The sequence below is a fragment of the Tupaia chinensis genome, unplaced genomic scaffold (assembly GCF_000334495.1).
Source record: "Tupaia chinensis unplaced genomic scaffold, TupChi_1.0 Scaffold000355_1, whole genome shotgun sequence".
In the NCBI taxonomy this organism is placed as follows: Eukaryota; Metazoa; Chordata; class Mammalia; order Scandentia; family Tupaiidae; genus Tupaia; species Tupaia belangeri.
This window is the reverse complement of record NW_006159850.1, coordinates 14,111,807-14,123,222: the sequence shown is the minus strand read 5'-3', so window position 1 is coordinate 14,123,222 and position 11,416 is coordinate 14,111,807. Positions and strand designations below refer to the sequence as shown.

At 51.8% G+C, this 11,416-nt stretch overlaps 1 protein-coding gene and 2 long non-coding RNA genes across 9 annotated transcripts in view; 2 read left to right on the top strand and 1 right to left on the bottom strand.

Annotated features, from left to right (window-relative positions):
- IL34 (interleukin 34) overlaps window positions 1–11,416 on the bottom strand; it is a 66,082-nt gene that overhangs the window by 8,398 nt on the left and 46,268 nt on the right. For 4 of the 5 annotated variants that reach the window (XM_006152656.2, XM_006152659.2, XM_006152658.3 and 1 more), the window contains exon 2: window positions 4,199–4,615. In XM_006152656.2, the coding sequence (XP_006152718.1) occupies window positions 4,199–4,226 (28 nt within the window). In that variant the 5' untranslated portion in view covers window positions 4,227–4,615. Of the gene's footprint in view, window positions 1–4,198; window positions 4,616–5,003; window positions 5,063–11,416 lie in introns of those variants that run through there. The other variant, XM_027773512.1, reaches the window with a different exon arrangement.
- LOC102478886 (uncharacterized) lies at window positions 315–4,192 on the top strand. Of its 2 annotated transcripts, none has more exons than XR_001370665.2 (4): window positions 315–1,014; window positions 1,356–1,473; window positions 1,980–2,077; window positions 2,206–4,192. It is a non-coding gene; the product is annotated as an uncharacterized LOC102478886 (long non-coding RNA). The 2 variants fall into 2 exon arrangements; XR_335196.3 differs by having other exon boundaries at window positions 315–1,198.
- The window catches only part of LOC102479314 (uncharacterized), a 15,912-nt gene continuing 9,119 nt past the window's right edge, over window positions 4,624–11,416 (top strand). Inside the window, exons 1-2 of one of the 2 annotated variants that reach the window (XR_003550080.1) lie at window positions 4,624–4,917; window positions 5,786–5,896. This is a non-coding gene — a long non-coding RNA (uncharacterized LOC102479314). The remainder of the gene's footprint in view (window positions 4,918–5,785; window positions 5,897–11,416) is intronic. The other variant, XR_001370666.1, reaches the window with a different exon arrangement.

Genomic DNA, 11,416 nt, shown 5'->3' with positions numbered 1-11,416 from the left:
CTTTCCCTTTCTCTCTCTCTCTCCCCCTCCCACTCTCCTTCTCCCTCTTTCTCTCCCTCTCTGGCAGATACACATGCCCTATGGCAAAAAAACTAAAAAAAGAAAAAAACTAGGGAACCAGCAGTTAGCGTAATGGCTATGTCGCTGGACTCCCACGTAGTCGACCACAGTTCGAGTCCCGGACCCAGTGGCTTAAACTCATGCCGGGCATGTGTGCGTGTGTGCCCAAGATCACGAGAGGAGAATGGAGGAGAAGGGATTGCGGTGTGGCCATTCCCCCTGGGGGATGATTTCTCGCTTTCTGTCTCTCTGTCTCTGTCTGTCTGTCTGGCGAGCGCACGCGCCGTATAGCAAAAATCTCTCCAAAAAAAAGTCTACACTCTCCAGCCCACTAAAGTAATTTCTAGGGATAAATCAGAAGGAAACAAAAAAAAAAGAGAGAGAGACTTAAGCAAGATTTGTGGACATAGACTTATAGTGTAGCATTATCTTATAATAGTAGAAATCGGTCAACGTTCTAGATGTTCTATAATCATGAATATAGCCAAAATATCCCATTGTCAAAGGATGCTTATGATAAGTTTATGTGATGAAAAAGATACTTACGATATGCTTAAAGAGTTGTAAAAAGCATGTCTCAACAATGTCTGGGTTCAAAGCATGACTTGAATTTTCTTAGTTACATACAGGTGTGTTTGGAAAATCTTTCTATGGAAGATACTTATGATCTTTATATTTTGTAGGACATTTTTCTGTTTTACAATCACTATTATTACTATAAGGGGACTTGAACAAGTCGGTGGAAAAAATGAAATTAAAGTACAAGTTTATCTTGAAGCAAAAATGCACAGGTTTTTCAGTGTCCATTTTCCGTGAACTTTTTGAAGACACCCCGTGTAGCGTTAAAAGCAATAGTCATTGTCTTTCTGTCTGTTTCTTTCTTTCCTTCTCCCCTTTCTTTAGCAGAAGTAGCCAGGCCGGCTGAGTCACCTCCCTGCTCCACCCCAGTCATGAGTAAGAATTACTAATTGGACTTTCTCCTCGCTTGCTGGCATCTAAGATTTTTGAACTTCTACCCGCCTGGCCGCGGCCACATTCCCTGCTGTGTCCCTTCCCCACGTCCTCCCCTACCCGCACCCGCTCAGTCCTGCCCGCCGCCCCTCCTGCTGGACCCCTCTCCAGGTGTGCTCTCACACAGGTGGGTCCCCAGTTCTGCTCAGGCCCTGGGCCCTGTGTGGATGGCAGCCGGCCAGCTCTGCCCTCCGCGGAACTGCCCACGACTGCCGTTTTTGCAAGGTTGCACTTTTACGATCTGTCACCTACTTCCTCTCTCTGTTCCCATGTGCCTGACACAGCCGTGAACCAGAGGAACAGGTAAACACGCCCTGACCAGTGCTACCCTCCAACATCTGCTCGACTGCTGTCCGGACTCCAGTAGGCAGAAGCCCACGCAGCCCGGCACCCGCTCCAGGGGTCAGGATCGTCCCTGCTCTGGGGTGTCTGCTCATGCTTCTCCCTGTCTCCCCGGGCTCTGCCCCGCCTCTTCCCCCAAGCCAGGGTCTCCCCTGCCTACCGCAGCCCACTGGCTCTGTCTCTAGTACGACCAGCCCCCCTCCCATTGCCTAGCATGGACAGCCTAGCCCGTAGTGAGCGTGCGGGTGCCCAGTGCGCGCCCCGGCCTGCTCTTCCCCGAGAACTTCACAAGTGAGGGGCAAGGGTGGCCTGAGCCGAGGAAATGGGAGCAGGCATCGGAATCACCCAGAGTATGAAGGCACTGGCGGCTGCCCGGCTCCAGAGACAAGTTCTCCGCAGAGAACGTGCATTCCTAGCAAGTTTCCAGGAGGAGGTGTTGTGGCTGGTCTGAGCCACACTCCGAGGTGGACCAAGGGCAGCGGTCTGGAGCTGGTGTCCCCAGGGCCACACCTGGCCCACTGGGATTTCCATGAACATCTGCATTTCTTCTTTTCCTCCAAAACCAGTGTTTCTGTCCACCCTGGGTCTTCCTTCCCACCTGGCAGTTACCACTGGCTGCCCACTCCACCTCACCCTCGGAGTCCTGCCCCGCTGCCTGACACAGGTGGGCATACAGGCTGCCCAGGAAACCCGGTTTCTGGATGACCTGCCTCTCCCCAGACCTAAGTATGCAGCCAGGTCACTGTTTCCAGCTTTAAGTTTCTTCTCTGCTGCCTTCACCTGGGGAAACAGGCCAGGAAATGGGACCAGGAGCAGCTGCAACCCCAAGACCACTCCCCCCACCACGCTCTGCACCCTAGAAGCCCCACTGCCAGTGCAACCACTGACCTTCGACAGGAGGACCCCCACCAGAGGTAAGAACCCGCAAGACAGAAGAACAGGCCAAAGAAGGCCCAAGGTGAGTAAGGGGCTCCCTTCCTAGCTCCCAGGGCAGGAGACAGTGGCAGCAGGGGGCAGGGGGGACATCCACCCCCTCCCCAAGATGGCTCTTTATACAGTGACGAGTGAAGTTTGTCACCTTCACCTCAGTGACCAGATTGGATCCTGTGTCTTGGGTTGAATAGCATCCCCCAAAAAAGTATATTCACCTGAAACCACAGAATGTGAGGTTCTTGGAAACTGGGTCCTTGCTGAAGGAAAGATCTAGCAATTTAGAGAAAGTGCAAAAAGGGGAGAGGACACAGAGGGGGAGGCCATGTGTAGATGGGACGGAGCAGATTGTGGGGACGCTGCCATAAGCCAAGAAATCCCAGGAAGCTCCATCCCCAAAACCTTCATGGGAGCGTGGCCCTCTGACACCTGGCTCAGACTTCGGGTGTCCAGAACCGTAAGCGAGTGCGTTCCTGTTGCTCTAACCCACCTCCTTCGTGACGTTGTGCAATGGCAACTCAGCACGCCCAGCACCCCAGCCCCTCTCTGTAGCAGGAAGCCCCCACCCTGCCCTGCATCCCCTCCCTCTTCCTCACTCCCAGCCAGTCCCTGTCAAGTCCTGAGATCTGCCTTGTGGAGCCTTCTGCCCTCAGCCACGCCCTCTGATTCTCACCTCCACCTCTGGGGCCGACTGCCATCACCTCCTGCCCAGGCAGCAACTCGTTCAAGCACTGCCAGGTTGACCTCCGAAAGCAGAGGCTCTCCTGGTCACCACCTTCCTCCCCGGCTCACAGCCCCTCCAGGGTTCCCTGTCACCTGGTGAGGAAAGCTCTCTCTGCTGCCTTTCAAGGCCTCAGCCACCTGGGCCAACCAGCTTCCCAGCCTGGCCTCTCAGAGTCCCACCGCGGAGCCTCTGCCCGCACCATCTGCGTGGCTGCCTGTGCAAACACCGCCCACCCTCGAGACCTTCCCAGGACTCCTTATCCTCACAGCCTCCTCTGCTCCCTGTGACCTGGAAGCTTCCAGAACACTGGGTCTGTCGGGCTTTCCCCACCCATTCTTAATGTCCCAACATTTGAGAGGCCAGGGTGGACACAGCTCTGCCTTGACTCCCCCTGGAAGCTCGGGCCTGACCTGACTCATTCAGCAGACAGTTCCTGAACCCGGGCAGGCCTGGCACTGGAGGCGGAGGCCGGGACAGGCATGGTCCTTGTTGTCATGGCACTGACTCTCCAGTGGGCACGTGGGCGGCACCAGAAATACGTGTTGAATTGGAGTCAGTTCAGCTGAATCTCAGAGATGACGGGATCGTGCTCTGGCCTCCCACCCAGCAGGCAGGGGAGGCTTCCGGATCCTCGCACGGTTCTGTCCTCGTTTCAACTTATTTCTCTTTTTACTGACGACCCTGCGTTCTGCTTTTAAATCTGTCTGTGACAGAGGGACTGAGGGAATGGGCTGCCAGCTCCAGGCACCTGGTGCACTTCGCCCATGTGTGCTGTCGTGGGTCTCCGGCACTTTCATGAGCCACAGCGCCACCCCCACCAGCCACACCCAGGGAGGATGGGAATCCTTTCCGCCACCTCTGCCCCTGTGGTACTGGCCACGCCAACAACTCCAGAGCGGCGGACTCTGCCACCTACTGCCGGGGCCCACTCGTCAACTGCCCACCAGCCTGAGCCCATGGTCAGCCGCACACAGGGTAGAGGGCACCAGCCGTGGGAGTGCCCGGGGACACCTGCAGTCAGGCTGGGGAGCATCTCAACTTCCCACCAGTGAGCATGCCCTGGTTGCCATGGTTACGGCAGCTCTGGGCCAGGGCCTCCAAGGGCTGGTCCCAGGGACCCCCAGTACTCACAGCGCAGCCAGGCGAATCCCCGGGGCATGGTTGGAGCTGGGTTCCCAGGAGAGCGGAGGTGCTGTCCCCAGTGGTGTGTCCACAGAGACCCCGGCAGGGCCTACATGGCCTCAGGTCAGCAAAGGTGCCACCAGCTGGGGAAGGGCTGGCCCCGGAGGAGCAGCCAGGCAGCAGGAAGAGGGCAGGTGCTCCTGGGGCAGCAGCCACCCTTATCTGCCTGGCAGGGTGGAGGACAGCCGGGGGGTGGTGGCTGCAAGTCCCATCGCAGCCCAGGAGCTGGTCTGAGACAGCGGCCTCGGGGTCTTCCTTCTCGAAGAGGAGGAGGAGGAGAGTCCCCAGCAGGCCCCTCGGAATCTGGGGCTGGGTGGCGCTTTCTCTGATTTCTCCGGCTGCAGCTGCTCAGTGTGAAATCTGGCTCTGGAAAGAGAAAGGAGGAGAGAAACCGATTATGTAAGAGCGGCACTGCCGTCAGCCGTCAGCCGCGGAGAGAGGGTCCCCGGGCAGCAGCACCCACTGCCTGCACCAGGGCCACCCTGCCCTGGCCTCGGGCTCCTCAGGGACACGGCTCCAGACAATGAATGACTTCAGAACAACCCATGGCAGCCCCGGCCCAGGAGTGAGTTACAATGACACCAGCTGGCAGGCTTGGGCCAGAACAAAAGCAGGACCAAGGAATGAGCAGGCAGTGCGTGTTCACACATCAGAGAGGCTTCCTGAAGGTGAGGTTCCCTGTCAAGTCCGTGCGCGACTCAGGCTGCAGGGGAGGTCTATAAAGCAGGAGTAGATCATTCACCCCTCCACTCACCTTTGGACCTAATTCCATCTTCGCGTTCCCCCCAATCCACTTCCCGTTAGTAAGATTGCCAGGTAAAATGCTCAGCATCCAGTTAAGTGTGAATTTCAGATACGTAACAAATACCTGTACAATTAGTTTTAATTGTGTTATCAGTTTAACTTGTGTTATCAGTTTTCTTTAATATAAGTATATCCCAAATGCTGCATGGACTATACTTACGCTTTAAAAAAAAAGTATTCACTGTTCACCTGCAATTTGCAATTCCAAATGAACTGGGAGTCCCTTCTTTTTTTTCTTTTTTTACTAGATTTGGCAATTCTATAATAATGGCATAGCTCTTTTTTCAAAAATAATTATTTAATTTTATTTATTACCATTATTCTTTAATTTGCTATAGGGCACATGTTCTAACCAGAGAAAACAGAGAGAGAGGGGCAAAGTGAGAAAGCAAGCTGCCAGGTCTAGGACTTGAACTGCAAGTGGGAGCTCAGTTCCTTAACCAACATGCTACTTGCTGGCCCTGGAATAGTTCTTGAGAGCTCACTGTGTGCTTACCCAGGGCTAAGGACTTTCAGTAGTCATTGAATCATCACAGTAATCTTATGGTGCCATAATACCAGTATTATCTATGAGGAAATTGAGGCTCAGAAAGGTTAAGACATTTGTCTAAGGTCACACAGCTTATAAGAAGTGCAAAAGGAATTCAAACTCAGCCCCCTGGGTGGCCACTCTCAAAGTCAATGCCCCCGCCCGGAATCTACAAGGTGTGAATTACTGTCCCCATTTTGCAGGTGAGGCTGAGTTGGCTGGTGGCACGCCCAGCTCTGAGTTCAGTTCTGACTGAGTCCTGTTCCATTTGGCCAGGGTACATGGCCGCAGGTCGATGGCATCCGGGGGAACAGGTATGACTTGGGGGTCTCCTTTGTGGCATCCCTAGCACCCACAAAGAATGCCCTGGAAGTGCCAGCCCTTACCTCAGAAGTGCCCAGCAGATAGGCAGGGCCTCATACAGAGCATGTGGGTTGTTCAAGGAACCCCTCGTGCGGAGTCGCCCCTGACCCTCAGCTGGCACCTCCTCCATCTCACGTGGCCATCTCCCTGCCGTTACAGCATCCCTGTGAGCAGGCCCCACTGTCACTTCAGTTGTCAATAGTTTGGTTTTTTTCCAGGTTTACTGAAGTATAACTTACATATGGTAAAACTGATCTTTTTCAGGGGCCAGCCCATGGTCTTATGTTAAGGAGCTAGATCCCAGACGCCTGACTATTTGGTTCAGGTCCCAGACCCAGCAGTTTGAAAAGCATGCCAGGCAGGTGTACCTGTGTGCCTAAAATCCTGAAAACAGGGTGAGATGGAGAAGGGAAGGCCCCAGTGCAGAACTCCACTTATATCCTGATGGGGAACCATGAAAATGAGAAACGGACCCCAGTCAGCTTCAGGCCACACACACCATACTGAGTTACAAAGCCAGGTGTCATCTGTGGTCCCACGGAGCCCAAGGAGGATGAAATGTGACATGGTTCAGTGGGAGGTACCCGATGACACAGAAGCCAGAGCTCTGGGACACACAGGGGAAACCAAGCCACTCACAGAGCCAGAAATGGACACAGCTCAAAGGCCTTAGGGCCCCTCCCTGGCGAATGCAGCCTACTCAGTGGCCTGCGACCCGTCTGCTCCCAAAAAGTGGCCTTTCCAGATCCTGGGAGAGCCCAGGCTGCTGTTCTTTCTTTTCATCTCTGACTTTCTCTTTCTGACCCTGTCTCTCTATTTCCTGTCTCATTTTTTTGTTTTTCTTTCCCTGTCTCTCCTTCTCTCTCTCTTCCTCTTTCTCTTGAGGGTGCAGATGGGGTGAGTGAGATATTTGAGAATGCGCCTCCCCCACCATCCAATTCCACCCAGGAGAAAGTTTTCCAAGAAAGTTCCACTTGGCATCCAGTTCTACAGAGTTCAGGGTCTGGGGTATGCATGCACACGCTCCCAGCATGTCTTTTTTGTTGTTCTTTGTTTTGTTTTGTTTCTTTTTTTGGAGAGGTTTTTGCTATAAGGCACGTGCGCTCGCCAGGCAGAGACAGACAGAGAGACAGAAAGCGAGAAATCACCCCCCAGGGCGGATGGCCATGCCGCAAACCCTTCTCCTCCATTCTCCTCTCGGGATCTTGGGCACGCACGCACACACACCCGGCGTGAGTTTTAAGCCACCAGGTCCGGGACTTGGACCGCGGTCGACTACGTGGGAGTCCAGCGACATAGCCATTACGCTGACTGCTGGTCCCTCCCAGCATGTTTTTTTTTAAAGCCATCAGATCTGGGGCTCAAACCGCACAGCGGCCGTGTGGATCCAGCCACCTTAACTACCACACCCGCTACTGGCCCCAGCCAGTATTTGTGGTGATTTGTCACCCAGCTGATAGAGCAGGGGCTTGGGGCCTCTCACTAGCTGTGTCCTGAACATAAACCTGCATCTCCTTGGCTAGCAGGTGGCAGGGTGGCTGAGGAGACTGGATCCCACATGGTTGTGCAGTTTGAGTCCCGGACATGCGGACTTAGGCACATATGTGAGCATGCCCAAAATCCTGAGAGGAAAACGAAGGGGAAGGGATTGTGGCATGACCATCCCTCCTGAGAAGGTGCTTTCTCAGGACCAGCAGATGGCTCAATGATTACATCATTGGACTCCCACATAGTCCACTGTGGTTCAAGTCCCCAAGAGTCCCAGACCCAGCGGCTTAAAATGCTGGATGCATGTGCGTGTGTGCCCAAAATCCTGAGGAGAATAGAGAAGAAAGGATTGCAGCATGGCCATCCCACTGGGGGTGGGGAAGTGTGATTTCTCGCTTTCTGTCTCTGTTTCACTCTGTCTCTCTAACAGGTACATGCACCCTATAACAAAAATCTCTCTCTAAAAAAAAATAAAGGAAGTTCTTTCTCACTTTCACTCTCTTCTCTCTCTCTGGTGACACACACACCCCATAGAGAACTAAAAACACAAAAACTACACCTCCTCTTGCTCTCACAGTAGAATCAATGTTCCGAGAAGGGCAGCCAGTGAGTCAAGGCCCTTTAAGGCCTCAGCTCAGAACAATGACACCATCACATCCACTGGCCAAAACAGATTCGAAGGCTGGGGGGAGAGGGAAGACTGCTCCTTGATGGAAAGAAATGCAAAATGTCATTGCAAAAGGCATGGGTGCGTGTGTGTGTGTGTGTGTGTGAAGAATTGGCGTCCCTTTTGCAATAAATCTATTACACCCACCCAGAACATTCTTCTCCCCGAAGAAGCCAAGCCCTACTGGAATCCCAGGGAGCAGAGTATTTGATCACCTGTCTCGCTTGGCCACTTTCCTATAAGCAGGGCAGAGTCAAAAAGGCCTCAGAGCCATTCCATGCAACCCACATGCTAGAGATAAAAATAAATAAATAAATAAATAAAAACCACAAGGCAAGCCGATGGCATGTGAGTTAAGGTGGCTAGATCCCTCATGACCAAATGCACTGTTCAAGTCCTGGACCCAGAGGCTTGAAAGCACCCTGGGCATGTGTGTGCATACCCCAAATCCTGAGAGCAGCATGGGGAAGGGATTGCGATGTGGCCATCCCCCCGGAGGGTAATTTCTCACTTTCCCTATCTCTCTATGTCTCTCTGTCTCTTTCCAAGTGCATGCACCCTATGGCAAAACTTTAAGAAAAGGGACTAGCAGTTGGCGTAATGGCTAGGTCGTTGAACTCCCATATAGTCAAGGATTGCGATGTGGCCATCCCCCCGGCGTGCCCAAGATCCCGAGAGGAGAATGGAGGAGAAGGGATTGCGGTGTGGCCATCCCCCCGGAGGGTAATTTCTCACTTTCCCTATCTCTCTATGTCTCTCTGTCTGTCTGGCGAGCGCATATGCCCTATAGCAAAAAAAAAAAAAAACAAGAAAGAAAGAAAGAATGAATGAAAAGGAAAAAGAAAGATGGGTTGGCTGGTGGGGAGAGCTGGACCAAGGCCACACAGCCACCAGGCCTCTTCGCCCATTGTGTCCCTGGAGAATGTGGGGAGGCACAAGAAGCAAAGTCACAGGAGTGAGTCACAGACGTTCTGTGTAAGGAGGAGATGAAAGAAAAATAGGACCAAGTTTAAGCCACAGGAAAAAGGGAGGCAAATGAAAAACAGAAATAGCAACTGTTTCTAATGGTTAATTTCACTAGCCCAGGATCTATATTTCTTTTTCATTTATTTATTTATGGAGAAGTTTTTGCTGTAGGGCGTGTGCACTCATCAGACGGACAGAGAGACAGAAAGCAAGAAATCAACTCCCAGGGGGATGGCCATGCCACAATCCCTTCTCCTCTCGGGATCTTGGGCACGCACACACATGCGCCCGGCATGAGTTTAAGCCAACAGGTCCAGGACTTGAACTGCAGTCGACTACATGGGAGTCCAGCGACATAGCCATTATGCTAACTGCTGGTCCCGCAGGGTCTATATTTCTGAGTAAGATTTCACTCACTATCCCTATTCTACTGGTGGAAATAGAACGCCCAGTCTGGGGCACCTGAATAACACAGGAGAGTGTTTTCCCTGCCCACGTTGAAGACACCGGTGTCATTCAGAGGCCAGCTGGGTCAGACCGGCCAGCAGCCTCTGCTCCCACTTGGTACAAGCATAGTCTGCAAAAGAGTCTCTGCTCCTCCACCTTTCCCCCCTGCTATGGGGCACATGCTCTCATCAGAGAGAGGCAGAGAAATCACCCCGCAGGAAGGATAACCACGCTGCAGTCCCTTCTCCATTCTCCTCTTGAGATTTTGGACACGCAGGCACACATGCCTAATGTGTTTTTTAAGCCACCAGGTCCGGAACTCAAACCATGCAGCCGGCATGTAGGCCTTTGCCATGCCACCTCACTGGCCCTCCTCCACCCTTAATCTGGACTTGGCCATGTGACTTGCCCTGACCAACGGGGCATATGATGCATGGGGACTCACCCTGTCTCTAGCTGTTGCAAGGCTTCACATCACGTAAACTGATCTAGGTAACCTCCCACAGGAGGCAATGCTGAGGCCCTAGACATTTGAGTAAATTTGTCCTAGGCCAGCTGGTCCTGGGTCTGTTATCCCAGAATCCCGGTCAACCCAGAGCATTGTGAGAAATGACAAACATTTGTTTGTTTTGAATCTCTAATTTGGGACAGCTTGTTACGCAGCAATAGCTAACTAATAGAACATGAAGGTGTAATCATCTCTGCAAAACGTCAGGTCAGGCCAGACGGTGGCACAGCAGTAATGTATGCTCCACATTGCTAAGGTCACACAGGAACGTTCCAGGCTTGTGTCCTGAGGTCTCACACACATGCCCATGATCCTGGCTGGCTGAGGCTAGGGGTGGATCACAGCATGGAGAGTCTTGGTGGAGGGGCTCTCTCTCTTCCTCTCTGTCTTGCTCTGTGTGTGTCTCTCTTGGTCATGGAGGAAATATTTTTTTTTTTCCTAAAGAAAAGAAAAACTGATCAATCCCAATCTAAAGTGTCTTCTGGGATTGATTCAGGGGGGTTTTCTTATTGCAGAGAAGTTCAGCTCCAAGTCAGATATCCTTCTGGGACAACAGCATGCTGTCATTGTCCTAGGGTCCAACGCAGAATCTTCTACTAGAAGATGAAATTTCTAGAATTCAAGACAAATCAAAACTTTTGATTTGGGGCCAGCAGATGGTGTGGTGGACAAGGGCGCTGGATTCCCACATGGCTGACCATGGTTCAAGTCCTGGACCTGGTAGCTTGCTTTCTCACTTTCCCTTTCTCTCTCTCTCTCTCTCTGGTGGTCAAATGAAAAAAAAAAAAAACTGACAATAACAAATGAAATTAGATAAATAATTAAAAAAAACTTTTGATTCAATCTGCCATATTTGATTTCTTTTGCAACTTTCTATCATGAAAATTGTCAAATGCATACAAATGGCAGAACAGTAAAACATACAACCATTACTCAGCTTCAAAATTGATCAGTATTCTGTCATTCCAGTTTTACTGATACACCATTTTTCCCCTGAACTATTTTATTTATTTATATTTTTATATTTTATTTTTAAAAATTGTTTTTAATTTAGTTTTGTTTATTTAGTTTAACTTTACCAGAGAGAGGCAGAGCAAGAGACAGAGACAGAGAGAGGGGGGAAAGTGAGAAAGCAAACTGCCAGGTCCGGGACTTGAATTGTAGTTAGCCATGTGGGAGTCCAGTGCCCTTAACCACTATGCCACTTGCTGGCCCCTTCCTGGACTATTTTAAAGAGAATCTTGGGATCAGCAGTTGGTGTAATGGCTATGTTGCTGGACTCTCATGTAGCCAACCACAGTTCAAGTTCTGGACCTGAGGTGTTGAACTCAAGCTGGGCGCGTGTGCATGCATGCCCAAGATCCCGAGAAGAGGATGGAGGAGAAGGGATTGCGG